The sequence below is a fragment of the Sander lucioperca genome, chromosome 15, assembly GCF_008315115.2.
Source record: "Sander lucioperca isolate FBNREF2018 chromosome 15, SLUC_FBN_1.2, whole genome shotgun sequence".
NCBI lineage: Eukaryota > Metazoa > Chordata > Actinopteri > Perciformes > Percidae > Sander > Sander lucioperca.
This window is the reverse complement of record NC_050187.1, coordinates 28,923,025-28,940,885: the sequence shown is the minus strand read 5'-3', so window position 1 is coordinate 28,940,885 and position 17,861 is coordinate 28,923,025. Positions and strand designations below refer to the sequence as shown.

At 40.8% G+C, this 17,861-nt stretch overlaps 1 protein-coding gene across 8 annotated transcripts in view; it reads left to right on the top strand.

Moving 5' to 3' along the window:
- ehbp1 (EH domain binding protein 1) overlaps positions 1–17,861 on the top strand; it is a 150,593-nt gene that overhangs the window by 118,612 nt on the left and 14,120 nt on the right. The window contains exons 23-24 of one of the 8 annotated variants that reach the window (XM_035991986.1): positions 7,819–7,826; positions 12,179–12,214. The exons of the other annotated variants lie outside the window; for them this stretch is intronic. Coding sequence (XP_035847879.1) covers positions 7,819–7,826; positions 12,179–12,199 — 29 coding nt within the window. The 3' untranslated portion in view covers positions 12,200–12,214. Of the gene's footprint in view, positions 1–7,818; positions 7,827–12,178; positions 12,215–17,861 lie in introns of those variants that run through there. 8 annotated transcript variants of the gene reach the window in all.

Sequence of the window (17,861 nt, the reverse complement as noted above, 5' to 3'; positions counted from 1 at the left end):
TGAGTGTCGATTATACCCAGCCGAACTTTGTTTGTTCATAGACTTTCTAAGCACGGTGTCAGTGGCAGTGCATAGGATCATGTGATTCAGACCTCTTGAGGTAAGTTTGGGTGAGCTCAGTGGTGCTGTGGTAGCGCACAGCGCTGCAGGACTGATGGGCAGATGTGAACAGACAGACCGACTGACCCATGACTGATTGTTCATCTCTCTGCTCCACCAGCAGAAAGCTTGGGGAGATCCACTGTGCTCTGCTGGTCCTCAATATTCCCTTCTTTGATATCACATGCTTTTGCTTTGTCATTCACTCATACATTTCCCTCCCTCTCTTCTCTCAGTAAGAAGTTTGTCATTCTGCCTACATGTGTTATGTTGGTCACAATGAATGAAGTTTTTAATAATCTTAATTTTTAAATTTGTCCTGTTAAAAGTAACTTATGCTGTTACTTTTTAATTTTTGTGCTTTCTTTTTCAGTATTCTTCATTTTTTTGTGTGTGTTTCTGTGTCTCTATATCACACTTTGTTTCTCATCCCTCTGCTTCTCTGCATCACTTTTCATTTGCTCTATTCCTTTTTATCCCTGTGAATCTATTTCTTTCTCCTTTCTCTCACCCCTGCTCTCCCTCCTTTTACCCCCCTCCCTCCCCCCCTGGTTTGGGCACAATGCAGCTTTCTGCAGCATTTTCTATTACGCCGCGGCCCTCCCCAGATGAATCCCAAGTAATTGGGGTGGTTAATTTATTTACTCAGAGGCAGTTCACAGCACATTAAATAATAGAGATAATTGAACAAGAATTGTCAAGTGTCTTCTGATATCAGACACATTACAGGAGGGAGTGTGCATAAAACTCTATTTCTATGCCCCCATTGTTTATGGTAATTAAGTACACAGATTTATTCCTTGGTTGCCTTCCAAGCTTATGGCAAGCGCCATTGTTGTCTTCTATTAATATGTAATCAGTAAATAGTTTAATTTTCTAATCTGCGGTTGGAGAATTCACTTTCTAACAACTCTTAATTACTGCTGGGCTCTAATGAGTCTCGCCATGCCGATGCAGCCAGCCAATCAGAGGCCAGGTCTGGGTCGGGGGGGAATTTGAATTCCTGCGGCACCCCCCCTCGACTAATGAACTTGTTATTCTTGCACCACTGGGAGCACTGTCCTTCACACATTAGGAGAATGTTCCCCTCCTGCAACAGACCAAATATTATATAAGAGTTTATTGATTATATGAGAAGAATATTAGTGCATTTCAACAGAAGCTGTGTTTTCATTACATATACACTAGAATATTATTACATGGCTGTCTTTAAGCTATACACATGAAACTTTTTAACTATCATCATCTATACACGGTGCTCTACGGCTTGCATAGATTAAAAAGCTTGAGCTTTTGATGGCGTCTTTAATATGTTTTATTACTATGCTAATTTTTATCAGAATTAAGATACCATTCATCGTTATTGTGTTTCTACCGATGCATGCAATGCTTTTGACCTTGGCATTGTTAGTTTTCTAAAGGTATTGTTACACAGAAAAATATATCAAACACTCCTTATTGAAAATTCAGCTTGCGGTATGAACAAGCATTCAAATGCATCTTGTAGCCTTTGCATAAAATCCCCTGGCCTCTGTTTGAATATATCTCAACCACCCCCTACCTGGCCCCTGCACCTATTTACACACACCTCCCATTTCAAATAGCTATATAACCTGCAACAATGGACGCAATTATCCAAATAATGGCACTTAGCCGCACCGCAAAGCTGGCTCTCACCTACTGCGCATTTGATAAGAGATAAACAAGCAGAGAGAGTAGAGAATGAGTTTTAGCTCTCCCAGATTAACATATGTTTAAAAATTGCACTCGAAGCCGATAAGATTGACACAGGGTTTTTATGGCACGCGCTCCTTTAATCTGCTTTTGTGTCTGCGAGTCGACGAGAGGAGAATGGCACAAGGAGGGATCCAGCAAGAGCTTAATGTACTTTACACATGCAGCCTATCCCCCTCAGTATCTGAGAAAGGGACAGAACGGACTGTCAATGCCGTCACATTGGAAAAGGGCTGCTGGCCGTGACTTGGTGTGTGATTGTGTGGAGGATTGCAGAACAGTTTAAACGTCAACCTGTGGCTCTAAATCACAGTCCTCCAGACTAAGGCCTGCAGGCAAATTTTGATTAATCCTATTGTTTTTGTTTTATTTGCCATTATCAGGATATAAATGATTTAGGATCGCTACTTTGACATATTTACAACTGCCCTTATAACAGTTGTAGAAATATTACTCTCGTATTTTGAAATTGGAATCCACACGATTGCTTTTAAGTTTGTTTTCCATATTTTTAAGCTGTATTCCAGGCTGGTAAGGTGTTCACATTTCCCTCAGATCCTCAGTGTAGTCCTAACAATAATGGTAATGTGGTGCAGGCATCATTGTGTGTTACGTTTATATTTCCTTAGCAAGTGAGCCGCCCTCTCACTCTTTTTCCCATGCCTGTCGTCCTAATCCACATTGTGGCAGCGACATCTTATAGTTTGACTAAAGATTTAAGCTGGGCTTGGTGAGTGGCATAGGGACTCACACACACATTCTCACATATACGCATGCACATCAAGCCCTGCCTTGCCTTGTTGCAGCAACACAAACAGCCTGTGCAGCTTTAAGTATATTATCAGAGGCAGTTCTTTCACAAACGTATTGCTGAAGAAGCTTAACATTAATTATTGTAACTTTGGGCAGATTACATCCGTGCCCGCCTTGTAAGCGCAGGCAGACTCATCTTGACCTCCTATACGAGAGCTTAAAGACACAAGAATGGCATTTTACCAACTTTAATGGGATAACCAGTCTAATCTTTCAGCACTGACAGAAGAAAAAGTGTTTAGACTATAATACCCTCCCCAGCTCATAGACTGAAAGATGGAGGGAGAGAGGTTTTGGTGTTGGCTTTAATCAGCGTTCACTTTGTTTTTCAGGTGCTACAACTCATTTCTTCTGTTGTATTGTTTTGGTGAAAAAAGAAAAGTTCTTCTGTGCCCTTTCGAAAAAAGGAATCAAGTAACATTAAGCTTCAATCACGGCTCTCCTCCTGAATATCCCAATAAAGGTAGACTTGAAAATAAACACAGGCTACGCTGAAGGCTTGTCCACTGCTTGAATTGTGATTTAACTTGTTAAGCAGAGAGATTGCGTCTGTTGTTTATCCATAATCACAGACCCGATTTATAAGTTAAGCTCATGGCAACTGATATAGAAACGGCCAAAAGAAGATGTGTCTCCTTTTTTGAAGCCTTTGGTCATTTTCTTGTTGTTGTTGTCAGGGTTACGAAAAGAGCACTCACATTCAATCAAATGGGTTTGTATCAGACCACAGTGGAATGTGTTTGTGGTCATCTTGAATTCACTTCAGGAGCAAATGCACCTCTCTTCCCTATGGGGGAAGAAAATAAATCTAGGGATCATTCCTTTAAAACCCATTGCCTATTCTTGCCTTTGAGGGAACAAAACAAAGGATTTGAGCTTTTTGTTTTGTGTGAAAATGTGTGTGTGTGACTCTAAGGTTCAACTGGGTCAGAACACAGATTAACAAGCCCCACCACCACCACCACCACCACCACCACCATACACACACATACACACACCCACACCCATTCCCGCTCATGCCCTTAATCTCCTCGGCCATTTGAATGTTTGAGCACCAAAACAATTTCATTAGTCAACTTGCAAGGACTCTGCACAAGCGACCAATGCTGAGCTCCTGCCTCCCCTAGCTTTCTGTCTCCCCCCCACCCGCACCCCCAGTCCAGTCCAGTGACACCACCCTCACTCCCAGATGTGCACCGCTTCTTTCCTCTTTTTTCTCTCCCCCTTCTTTTCTCCAGCTCGGTGTCAGCCTTTCATACATTCTTTAACAGTGGGGATGAAAGGGGGATTTTTAGGAAGATTAGGGAATGGGATCCTCTAGGCATTGTCTGAGAATCTTCAGATAAAACGAGCTGGGTGGATGGAGTCAACGGGAGAGAGGGAGGGAGGGAGTTTGTTCGGATGGAGGGATAGGGGGTGTAGCTGCTCGCCACGTCCCAGAGGCGTGCACATACATTTGTTTAACTACTTCTTATTTTTCTTTATTTTTGTCCTTTATCTTTCTGTCTGTCATTCACTTTCTTCCTCCCTGGTGATTTTGTCCCTGCTTTTATTTTTTGTTACTCTTTATATTTTAGCACGCTTCCTCTAAATCAGTTAAAGTTGTACAGACTGAGCCCGGCGCTCCCCCTTCCCTCAGTCTGCCAGTGATAGGGCCGATTAACATTTTCAGCAGAGGGGTGAGTAAGTTGGGAGGGTTGTTGGAATTAATTGGGAGGTGGACAATGGCCGCTTATGATAATCTGCTCTTTATTGGAGCATCCCGCCAATTCTTTCATCAGCCGCCTCTCTGCCCGAGACCCCATGCAGCAGCCGGTCCAACAAACCATGCTGCAAGCTGCCAAACGCATCGTCTCAGACACGCGCATACTAACACAGAATACACACACACATACACGAGTTATACATTAACAAACACTCTGAATATTTTCATACACACACACAAATAGGGCGTGTACTGCATAGTCAGCTACACACTCTAAAGCAGCACAGTGATGCACATAATCAAATTACCGGTAAAATAACCAGAAAAATAAAACACTGGTTTTTATTGTTGTTTGATTATCTTGTTTTTGTGCTGTAGCTGAAAACCGTCTTTCATATAAATTCATTGTAATGGTTAATTTGTTTGGTTTGAAGTGAAGCTGTCATGTTTTAATCCACCTGTTTTGCTCCACCTCTACGTTTGTTAATGAAAACTTTATCTTGCATCCATCTCTTAGGAAAGAGAAAAAAAAACTCTTATGTACCTCAGATACAGGGATATCTATTGTTTTGTAGTTTCTTTTTTATGTGATTGATTGTTATTTAGTTAGCAAACTGCGAACTAACAACATAATTGAATTTCAACCTTGCAGTCAATTAATCAAGGCATTCTTATGGTAACGGGTGTGGTGGCACTCGACAATGTAGGTTAATGACAGAGGTTTGGCCAGTAATTACACCATTCACTTGCTAACACAGCTGCTCGCCATGCTACTGCTGTCATCACCCCCCCCCCATACACACTCCTCCCCATTTCCCATTGTAATGAGCACTCCAGGCTACAAATACCAACAGCTGTCTTTCCCAATACATTTCCATTTAAATATCTATTTAAACACAGCAATTTTGCATTTGTGTATTGAATCAAAGTTTGAGTCAGGGCCAGTGGCAGTAACAGCCTGGTGTTTGGTGTCAGTTTTAATGAAATGCTATTCCAGATTGAAAGGATTTATTTGACACGTTAGGGACAGTGTAAATAACTAGGGACTAAAAAATAGGGACAACATAAATAAAGTGTATTAAACAAACCAAAGACTCAGTTCTTCTTTACCTCGAAAGATTTGAGGTTTTTCACCCAAATATATTTTATGGATGTTGTAAAGGGACAGGACTGAGGCTGTTGCCCCTAAGAAAAGCTCTGTGAGAGGAAGAAGAGACAGACAGACAGTAAAGATGAAGAAGGAAAGGATGCAGTGATTGTGTAACAGAGAGAGACAAGGGGGGGGAAACTAGTGAATCGCAGCACTGAGATGTAAGAAGGATGACTAATGTTGTTAGCAGAGCCATTACTGGTCCAGATTAATTCATCAAGCAAATTCATCATTCACCTCCCCTCTGCCTCTTGTCAAAAGGCGTGTAATATGACACCCCTCAAATTTGTTCTAACATCTACCCCGGGGGGGGGTCGAGCTCTCCCCTCCTCCTTTCACACGTACGCACACACACACACTCTCCCTCCTCCTTCTTTGCTAATGGAGCAGGCGGAGCCACTTATGCTAAAAAGATTGCAGCTGTCTGTCAGCAGGTGGGGGGAGGGGGGGGGATGTCCTCCACTGGGGGTTATCACTGTTCTCTCTCACATACTCACACTTTTTCATTTCTCTACCCTCTTTTTCTCTCACTCCTTTACAAATAAATATAACTGCCTTATTAGTGTATTGATCTGTGTGTGGGATCGTGTTTAAAGCTCAATGAGGGAGTGAAGCTTTTATACTAGTAAAACCTAAGTTTCTGTGCCAATACCAAAACAGTACTTGAGAAATATTTAACAAAGTAAGCCATTGTTCTTGTCCAAACCATACCATACACATTATATAATCTAAACTCAACACTATTTTGATTTCAATCATGAATTATCTTATTACAGAATTAGTTGAATACGTTTCTTTACCAAAAAAGTATTGCGATTTGATACCTAGCCCTACTGTATCGATGTGTATTCTCTTAAAGCATGTTAAATCTGACTGAAACCCTACAGATGTATGCTGATGTTTGTGTTAAGCTATCTCAATTAACACGATCAACAGGTACTAAGGTTTACACTAGCACTAAATCAACTCATGTTTCTCCGCCCCTCTAAGATCCCCAAATGGTTCACACCTCAGTGTGTGTGTAAACACATACTCAGGGAGCTAAACCACCTGGCTTAACCTTAGCTTAGCCCCACCGAGCCACAGCTTATCCACACATTTCAACAGTGATTCCATAACACCGCTTTTAGCCAGGTAGCTGCATGTGGCAGAGAAGGTCTCAGTGTTTAACATTGTTTTATACAAATGAATGGAACAATCTGGAAATAAAGAAAGGCTGAACATTTTATTTTTAAGACAGACTTTTCTCCTTTTTGTCGCTGTCTATAGCAGATGCTTGCTTGGAGGTTAGAACTGGTATGATATATTATGATAAATTGCAACATTTATCTAACACATCAGTGTGTGACATTTTCTTTAATGTGGTGATTAATTACAGTATGACCAGTGCAGATTTATTTTGGCTGATGATCTGGTTTAAATGTCATTGGTTGTAGTTATTCTCAGTTTAATCTAATGGGATTCAGACTCTTTATTGATAACTCTAATGAGATCAAATTAAGGTCAGTAAGAGATTCACAATGTCAATTGGTTGTGTTTATTTCAAGTAGTTTCATTTGACATAAGCTGCTTGAAAATGCCAAGAAACAAGTCATGTTGTTTTCCTGGTCCGTATGTATGACTGCATTCACTACTGTGGTGCTAAGGCAGAACGGATACACCATAACATTTATTTTTTGTTTATTTGGTTGATTTAATCAGAGCAGTGAAAATGATTGTTTTTGCTTTATCATTATGTAGAAACTTATCTCAGTTTAGTGTTTTCGCAGCAGTCAAAACAAACAAGGTTGCAAAGTTCAGACTTTTAAGATATTTAACGTTCTGAGCAGAATCCAGCTAGATGGCATTGTAGACCCCCTCTTCATGTGTCTCCTGCTAGCTGTACTGATTATGTAAAAAAAAAAGAAAAAAAAGAAAAGAAATCCCCCCCCAGCCCGGCCACACTCAAGCAGAGCAGTCAGAGGAGAAAACGAACCCAGGGCCTAACAAATACATGAAGGTTTGGTTTAACTAAATCCCACAGATAATGGCTACTGTGTCAAAGACTAAAGATAGCGGGAGGGGTGGCGGTGGTGGGTGGATGGAGGGGGGGGATTACTCCAGCGTTTTGCATCGGTTGCTTTGAGCTGGGTGGCCCTGCTTGTCAAAAAAAAGAAGGGAGAGACGGAGGGAAAAAGAGGAGAGAAAAGCATTTAACGCGGCACATTGAGAAGAAGAGGGCTCTTAATGCCATCAAAGCAAGGGGAGAAATCAGCCATTAATTTATTCTGGCCCTCACATACATACACACACACACACACATACACGCGGCAGGCAGGCACACAAGTACACACAAGTGAAACACACACAAACCATGTACAGTCCTTCTGTTGTTTCCTCCAATTGTTGATAATGTCAGTAACATCTGGTCCGTGCCAGTCTTGGAAGTCCACCAGGACCAAGGTTGACAAAATGTTACCACTGATCCCCTTCCCTTCCCTCTCTCTCTCTCTGTGTGTGTGTGTGTGTGTGTGTGTGTGTGTGTGTGTGTGTGTGTGTGTGTGTGTGTGTGTGTGTGTGTGTGTGTGTGTGTGTGTGTGTGTGTGTGATTTGTGTGTGGATTGAATTATAGCCCTGATGTGAGGAGAACGTTTTCACCCTTAGATTCAGGAGGAGGGGCTGATGACTGGGCTATTCATTGGCTGATAAGAACTGATGGGGAGGTTAATAAGCTACACACCCAGGTCATCACATTTATTTTTTACTGGGCTACTGAGGAGAATGGAGGAGGAGGACGACGATGATGATGATGATGAGTGTGTGTGTGTGTGTGTGTGTGTGTGTGTGTGTGTGTGTCTGTCAGGTTGTAAGCCGGTGGATTCAGAGGGAGTGTATCTCTTGAATATCTGTACTTTGACATACCTTTTAAAGGTCCCTCAAAGTTCTTTCTATCACACTAAATTAGCTAAATTCTGACTTTTATGCAAGTGAGTGAATTTGTGCGCTGTGCAGTAATAGGTGGTCGCACAGCATATAAAGTCGCCATGTAAGATACTGCATGTTAACAAAAGGGTATGGGGGAGTAGGAGTGTTTTCTCACGAAGAAGAACTTATTTATGAATCAAGAAGAATGGAGGTTCAAGCTTCAACTTTATTGTCGTTATAGGATACAGGATTTCACAATGAAATGCAGTTGTAGCCCCCTCTACGCTACACACACATTCAATATATGGTACATCAAATATTTAAATTAGAATAAAATGATAAAATAGAACAAAGTATATAAAAGTAGCATTAAAGGAAGAAATATAATATATTGCATTCATATTTATTGAGCAGCTTTACCTCTTCAGCACTTTTTAAAACCAATCCCAGTGCTGTCATTCAAAAACGCAGTGCATTCCATTTGTACTCAGAAGTCGTATTTTACCAAGGTCAAAGTCGGAAACACGCCCCATGACCTCGGATTTCTGAGCTCAGAACTCGGACAATGTCCGAGTACACCAATATCAAAATACAAAACATGGCTGCCCCGTGCATCGACAGTTGTGAAAGCTGTACTAACATGCAGTTATTAGCACTTCTTGTGTCTTATTTGTGTCTCACTAAATCAGTCGTACACACAGTCCTGTTCAACTTCTATCTGTGGACATCTTGCTATAGTGTTTGTATGTACAAAAAACAGCGTAATTCGTTGTTATCAACTTGTATTGTTAACAATGGCTAACCTGGCTAGAGCTAGTCCCAAAATGAAAAATCCGACTTGTAAATGGAACGCATTCAACTCGGGTGTGATGTCATTCCCATCTCTGGCTTCCGAGTTCCGAGGTAAATAGAACGCACAGCTCAGGCTACTTTTTTTCCCACAATTCCCCTGTGTAACCTGAGGCTATAGGCAAGCACCCCCACTGAGCAGAAGACAAAACACTCTAACAGAAAAACAGACTAATCTCTCTCTCTCTCTCTCTCTCTCTCTCTCTCTCTCTCTCACATGCATCTTTTTTTTTGGCAATGCTGCTTTTGGATACCAAGCTTAATACAACGTTTCCTTTCAACGCAGCATTTTAAATACTTCTACTTAAATAAGTCTCTTTCCTTAACTTTCACTTGCTTCACTTCCTTACTTCCTGGTAGCACAGAGTATTGTAGTGCACACCACAGATTCTTCAGTTCTAAACAAGCAGCAGAGAAATGTCAGTGAATATATCAGCATCCACGTTCAGTATATTAATGTAATCATATAGCTGAGCTCAAACAAACTGCAGTACTGCCAGGAACTTGTACAGTACTGAATATGCTGTTTGGAGCATCACTCAAAATGTACTTCATCAAGAATTAAAACCTGACCATTTTTTTAGCTTGGATGGCTCCATCATAAGATCACAACACACATACAAAATGAATGTAGAGCAGGTAATGCTGCAGCTTTTGACAATATTAAACATAAGAATTCCCTTAATGACTGATCCTTGACATGTTAATGGATGTAGTGATGCTGAGAAGTAATGTTAATCAAATGAGTTTAAACAGGTAGTGCTGAAGATGTTTTCCCAGTGAGCATCACCAGTGGTGTTGAGGTGTTTGAAGAATCTCTCCTACTTGTGTTGTATCACTGAAGCCTAATAGAAGTCAGACCCCAAAGGTCCAAGCAGAGGTTTACATTCTGAAGAATAGAAAAGGAACCAAGCAGGACCATAGCATGGGGTCTCTCCTCTCCCCCTCTATACCTACTCTTGTCCCAGGGCTAATAAGAAGGCGCTGGGCGCCTTTCCTGCTCTGATCACCCACTCACCTTAATAATAAAAGAGGGCCCCCTGTGGAAAGGAGCTAGCATGAGCGGGTGAAGATCATGCTGTTAATAGGATGATGCCTTTTTGCCTTTTGTCATGAGATTATGAACGGGGATAGCCTATCCTCTCTGCTCCTCCACTCTTCTTTGCTCTTCCCACACACAGATACAGGCCTCCTGGAGGGCCCCGTTGAGTTGGAGTGGAGACAGGCGTAACCAAGGCTTTGTTCCTCTGCTTGTATGGTAAAAGGCTCGCTAATGAAATACCTTTTAGGGGGTATCGGCAGGTGAGCTCCCCAATCAGGCATTTCAGCAAAAACACACACAGGCGTACATACACTCACATATTCTCTGTCTCCTCTTCTCTGCCCCCTCTTGCTATATTAATTACCTGAAGTGCTCTGGCCTTGCAAAAAGCTCTCGACTCTGCCGCTCTCCTTCTCTTCATCCAACACGACAGCCTAAGCTAGCCTAAAGTGGGGGGGTGCAACAGAAAAGGGAAGGATGATAATAGTAGTAATGAACACGGGTGACAGTAATGAGAAAGGTAATTGAGAAATTGTATGGCAGGCCCCCTGATTTTCCTTTTACCAGCCCCCAAGCTAAGTGGGGACAGGTTGAAAATCATGTTATTTAGAGCTCAGTTAAATGGTTCTTGTAGACTGTTGGAGAGAGCAGGGATTTCTGACGCTAAAGCGAGCTGACAAGCATAGAGTAGTGATACAGCGGCCTAATGGGTTAGGGAGTGTTTAAAGTCACTGTTGGCATCATAGACTCTGATTTTTTTTCTTTTAATTTCTTATTGATGTTGAGTGGCATGGTCAAAACAGCCTGTGCTGTACTGGTCGGATTTTTGTTAAACACTTTAATGCTTCACTGCTGTCTTTTTGCTATTTTTTTCCTTTCCACTCTGCTCACTTTGATTGTTTCTACTGTCTATGTTTCTATGTGTATGGATATGAGAAAATGTTCCCTGTAGGAGTGTACATGCATCAACGACTCACTGTTTGATCATCGAGCATGTCTATGTGTGCCTGTATGTATTCTGCTTCCATCTTATGTTCACTATAAGTCCCTGTTACATGTGTTTTTATGTTTGCGTGTGCATTTGTGTTGTCTACCTTTCTTGTGTGTGTCTTTCTGTTTCCTCCTGGCCTTCTCACCCAGGCTGTGATAGAGACAGGGCGGTCTGGGCTTTAACAGACAGAGGCTGCCTCCACCAGCCCATAGTCTGCCACTCTCTGATAATGTTTATTGATTTGTAGCAAAAACACAATTTGATGGAGTGGGGCGAGGGAGGGAGGGGAGGAGATGTGGGGGTCGAGTTGAGAAGGGGGATGGATTGTATTTGTGTGATTGTCACAGCTTGGCTGGTTCTGCTAGACAAACATAAAAATACTCCAGAAATTGCATTGGTTTTGTTCTAATCTGACCTTATTTTAGTCAATAGTCAATTAAAGAGTAAAATCCTTACTCATAAACACACATTTGATTTCAATAATTCAAACAAGAGGAAAGATAAAGGTTAAAGAGAAGAGCTACAGTCAGTAGGAGAAAGAAAGCTGCATAAATGACTTCTCTTATGCTAGCACACTCTTCACCCTTCTGTACAAGCAACAGTGTGTGTGTGTGCGTGTGCGTGCGTGTGTGTGTGTGTGTGTGTGTGTGTGTGTGTGCGCGCGCAAAGGGAACACTCCCAATATGACCATTTCATCTCCAGAGTTAGTCTATTATGTGAACTCTGTTTGCCCGCACCCCCACTTCTTCTTAACCTCCAAGTTGGAGGAATGAGAGAGGTGTCTGGAGGTTAGCCTACTGTTAGCTCTGAGGTCAAACATGTTTGCCCAAGTGTGTGTGTGTGTGTGTGTGTGTGTGTGTGTGTGTAAATGGGAGAGTTAGCAGAGGAGAGCAAGGAGGCGTGTGTGTTTAAGAGAGAGGAGGATGAGAGGAGGAAACATATTTGCAGGACAAACCTATCGTCTGTGTTTAACAGTCTCTGAACACAAATGTTCAAACAGTGACATGATAGGCTCTGCATATACGTACACTCTCCTGCTCATTAAAAAAGGCTTTGGCAATCCTACCGTCCATAGTTCATCTCCCTTTGAAAAAGTGCTCATGATCATGGCTGCACGAGAACAGCTAAAATTGTAATGGCACTTACTTTTGCAAGATTTTACAGAGCACCAGTCATGATTAGGGGTCTCTGTAAAAAAATTAAGAAAAAACTTCAGAGACAAAAGTACATGTCTTTTGACCATCCTGTTCCTTGGAAAAGCCTATATGCTACCTATGTACAATAGCAAATATCTTTTGAGAGAAATGCGGTTTTATTAAAATAATGACGAAACATTTGAATGTATCTGCAAAGTGTTCATTCCCATTTTATTTGGTTTTCCAACAATATCCGTCTCGTAGCAATTAAAGCATGAATAATGTTTTTTATGGTTATGTGTAGGAACTCACAGCACTTGGTTAAGGTAAGGGACAGATTGTGGTCTTGGTTAAATATTCAAAAAAGGTCACCACTGACTTGAAGCACAGTACGTGTTTGTTTTTGTTTTTTTAAACATTTAACTGAAACCACAATATTTCCCTAAACCTAACCACATGCAGGGATCAGGATGCTAACCCCAGTCTCAAGTCTCAGAGTTCCTCGCTTTATACACCCACCATCCACCCTGAGCTTCCCTTTTACTTCCATACAGCTCCAGAAAGTACATAGCACTTCCTTCACTGGAAAGACTTTGCCAGTGAGCATAATCCAAGCAGCTGTTACTAAACATTTTCTCAAAAATGCATTTGGCAAAACAAATTTGTATATAAATGTTATTTCTAGAAGACAGAGAGTCATGCTGTATTTAACAACCATTGTAGTAATTAAACATATTACCCAACCCTTATGTTACTCAATCTTTTTATGTTTATCTTTGTTTTATATTTATTGACAGTAAACACAGTCATGTTAATATTGTATCATTACCAGCATCAGGCTGTCAAGCTCTTACCTAGAAGGACAGATTGCAGATATTCATCTGCAGCTGTGTTTTGCTTTGACTGACTCATGATGAGTTTATACTGGTTAACTGGTGACCAGATCATAGTTATTGATCATTGTGGTGGGTGAGCCTTTTTTTTTTATCCCAGGACAAATGTTACTCCTTTTTTGATTAACTACTAACACATCAGCAGGTGTTAATTTCAAACCCTTATTGTTATCAGGGATTTTTTTAATTGGACATTTTATATCTACTTCAATATTTTAACACTTGACCCATGCTGATTTTTTTGTGATTTTTGATTATGGAAACCAAAATCATTACACAAGATCTTACATAATTAATTCAGAAGCTCTGCATGTTAAGCAGGTTCTTTTCCATCGTCACCATACTGACTGAAAGATATGCCTCCAACGTTAATATACACTTTGTAATTAGAAACAAATAATTATGCAGCCCCACTTATCATTATGGAAAATACCCGATTCATACCTCTGCCAGTCCTCTGCCACTCCTGCTTCTCTCCCCTACCTCCACCTCTTTTGTAAGTTGTAAAGCAAGCTGTGGTTGACAAATGACACTGGTCATTGTGCCTCAGTGTGAGAGAAGGTTTTTCTTTTTTCTCTTTCTTATTTTACTTTTCCCCCTTTTCTATCCGGGGAAGGCAAAGAGGTGAGTGTGAATCGGTTAATGTGTTCCATTCACCAGACATTATACACAGGTTCAATAAAGCAGGAATCTGCTCTATATGCTGGGACCATTGTGCCATTGAGGGCAGCTAAAAAGGCCTCGAACAAGCCTCCCCGGAAAAAATAGCCCTCAGCACCACTCCAGCTGAGCGCCGAATAGAGGAGGAGAGAGCAGGAGGAATCACATGTGAAATGTAGATGACATTGGGTTATTTGAGGTGGGAGGGGGTTGATTCATACAGTTATAACAAGTGTTGAGCATGGAGAATGCTGAATGGGAAATTGCTGCAACTCAGTGAACTTAGTGTGTGTCACTCTGAATAAGAGCTTTTAAGAAATGTGATTCTGCTTTTATAGTGTAACATTAGAAGAAGGGTGAAGAATAGAGTGAAGGGAGTACACTGTCAAATCTGATTATTAACTTTATGTAAACATTTTTTGAACTGGAAATTTCCTCTCCTAAATCTCATAAACTACTGCAGGCTTTAGATTATGCTGTGTGGCTTAAGCTGAATTTCTTGCTTACAAGCGACGCTTTCAGTCTCCCTGTGTATCCTTCATAACAAGACACTCCTCTACTCACATTAATTAAATCAAGTCTTCAGTAGGCTACATACGCACAATTCCCCCCCTCCGGTCCTCGCCACAGACCTCTCTGATTAGGCCGGCCCCTGTCATGCATATTCACATCGCTGCAGTGACAGCCTTTTAACAAGCTCTTACCTAATCACAGGAAACAATGTTCATCCTGTTCTTTTTCTTCCTTCTTTTTCACTTTTCCTTTCATGCGTCTTTGGCTTTCATCTTCCCTGATACCCACTGATATCAGACGCGCTTGACGTTCAGATGGAGAGAACGATGGGAGAGACACAAGTGCGGCTCGTCCCTAAATAAACAGCAATTCAGAAAGTGACTTGGACACAGAAGAGAAGTTCAGCTCTACATCCTCCCTTTCCCTCCTCCTCCTCCTCCTCCTCCTCTCCTTCTTTCTCCTGCTCCCTGCCTTTTTACATGTCCGATAGACAAATTGGATTAGCAGCTATTGGATTAAATGGCAAAATGGTGGGATAAGAAATGAGATGAACGTGCTGTGATCACAGCTTTTAATGTTTTTCTCTTTCTGTCTCATTCATTTTCCCTGTTATCCAAGCTCCCAATTTCAAGGCAACGGGTAGTTTTTCTAGTGAAGACGAGAAGGATTTCCTGCTTGTACCTCACAGAATATAATGTAATGATTACGTAATGTTTAAACAAATAAGTAGTAGTTTGTAAGTGGCCTGATGGCCTAATGGTCGAAAGGCTGTCCCGCAACTAGAAGGTCAAAGTATTGACCCCTGTGTTGTCCCCAGTATTGACTAATTCACTGTTTCCTTAAATTGCCTAATTGCACTGAAGCAATTAATCAATGTATCTATTAGTTGAACGACAGAAAATTAATTGACAACTATTTTTTATAATCAGTTAATTATTTAAGTGATTTATAAAGCAGAAATGCCAATCATTTGCTATTTCCAGCATCTTGAATGTTTTCTTCTTTTCACTGTTTAAAATAATTATAAGTTGAATGCATGTGGGTTATGGACTGTTGCTCAGACAAAACAAGCAATTTAAAGATGTCACCTTGGCCTCTAAGGAAATTGTAAGAGGCATTTTTCATCACTTTCTGACATTTCATACATGAAAAGGTTACTTAAACAAATAATTGACAGCAAATTGATAATGTAAACCATCATTAATTGCCGTTTAAGTGCAACATTGCACCTATTGATGGCTGCTTTAGTCACCAAGCAACAATGAAGTGTGTGTACGTTGAGGACAGTAAGTACAGTAAGCTTATCTTCAATATGTACTTTTTTTCACAAATCACAAAAGGCCAATTTATCTTTGCTATTAATACGTTGGATTCTTATTAATGTATATTTTCAGACATTTAAATTTTTGTAGAAAGAAACTTTCATAAGAATATATTTTTTTAAATAATTTGGTGGCCCCCCTGCACTAACTCTGAGGACCCCCTAGGGGTCACGGACTATCTACCTGCTCTACAGATTCCCCAATACATTATACAAAAAAAAACTATCTTACTGCTTGTATGCCTGGCAGCTTTGGGTATCTTAGCAAATGAAAAGAGTCCATTTAAAAGAGTATTTACTCACTAAAACTACCCCTTGACTGCATTTAGTGAGACCTAGCATAGTAGCATTATAGACTTAATTAAAAACCGGCACAGGCCACCAGCAGCAGCAGCAACAGCAGTTTGACCACCTCAGGGTGGGTTTCATTATTCCTATCTACACTGAATGGAACAGTGGCCAAGATAGCTATCTTAATCTTATTTGGCTATAGAGGCTCATGCTGTCTTTTCACCCTGTCTCTCCTTCTCTCTGTTTCCTTCTTTTTTCTAATTCTCTCTGTGTCTCATACGGATGCATACAAACAGACATTGACCCTTGCTAACCAGCCTTTATTCATTCCTTAAGGATAACAGTCCCCTTCTACACACGGCAGTTCATGTCATTCTATCCCGGTTGTGTTTGTGAGACAGAGAGAGTGAAACAAGAGAAGAGGGAGACAGACAATCAGATAGAGAGGTTGTTGGGATGTGTGTATCAGTTGTATCTTGGCTGTGTGTGTGTATATGTGTCTGAGTTGATTGTATCTTGTGTGTTTCTCACCATAACAGCCACAGTGATAGCTGAGGTAACACCAAACATGATATTAATGACGATAGTTTCCTGTAGGTAGGGAAACCCATCAGACATATTTCACTAATCCTTTGATGTCCTGATCAAACATTGTACCGATGCCAAACTTATTGCTCCAGTCTCAGTAGGCTTTGGCTTGTTTTTTGCTCTGCCCTGCTCTGTGTTGAGCACTGAGAAATGGCGTGTAAGGCAAGCAGCAAGACCTAGAATGCAACCTGCCAAACCGCCAGATGCTTTGATCCAAGATGGCCCCCTGAGAGCCAGCATGGATCCACAGCTTCCCAGAGCCAAGGCTGGATTCACAGACACAGTGTCAGTGGTGTTTGCCAGGGATATTTACACCATTTGTCTACATACAACACAACGTTCACCAGTTTTTTCTCTGTTGTCACTCTTAACATATGCCATTTGGTGGGCGCGCTCATTACAGTTACAGCGAGTGGATACAGTTTTAGAAAAGGGGTTGTCCCAGTGGGAATCAAACCCCCCAACCCTGCATTAGAGCCGCAGTTTATTTAAGTACAGCTCGTATTCAGTAATCTTCTGTTTATACATAAAACTGAAACAGCCATTGCTTTTAAATGCTTTTTTAAATGTACGTTGCCTTATTTCACTGGTCACTTTAAGTAACATGCAGTTAAGCTAAGGCACTGATTACATTGTGTTAAGAGTGCTAAAACAATCGATTGATTGCTTGATTGATTAGAACAGAAAGCAATTGTGATAATCGACTTATCGTTTAAACAATTTATCAAACAAAAATGACAAATGTTTTCTGGTTCCAGCATCACATAGGTTAGGATTTTCTGCTTGTAATTTGAATATATTTGTGTTTTGGACAAAACAAACAATTGGAAAATGCGCCCTTGTGCTTTGTGAAATTGAGATGGCTATTTCACACTATGTTCTGACATTGTACAGACTAAATGAAAGACAAAGAAGCGATTCATAAAAATGATGAAAATAATTGTTTGTTGCAGTGTTGGTAAACATAGCAGTCACTGTCGATATTAAATACAGTAGGGAATAACTTAGTAAGGTATTAGATAGATAGGTATTTTTTGAATGCCACTCCTCTAAATTTATTGTAAATATAAGTTCTCCACTATCTAATTCCCAGATGTGTCTTATATTGATTTTTTTATTTGAATGGATTTTAAAGAGCTTTATCTCCTAAACATAAACAGTAGACGTAAGGA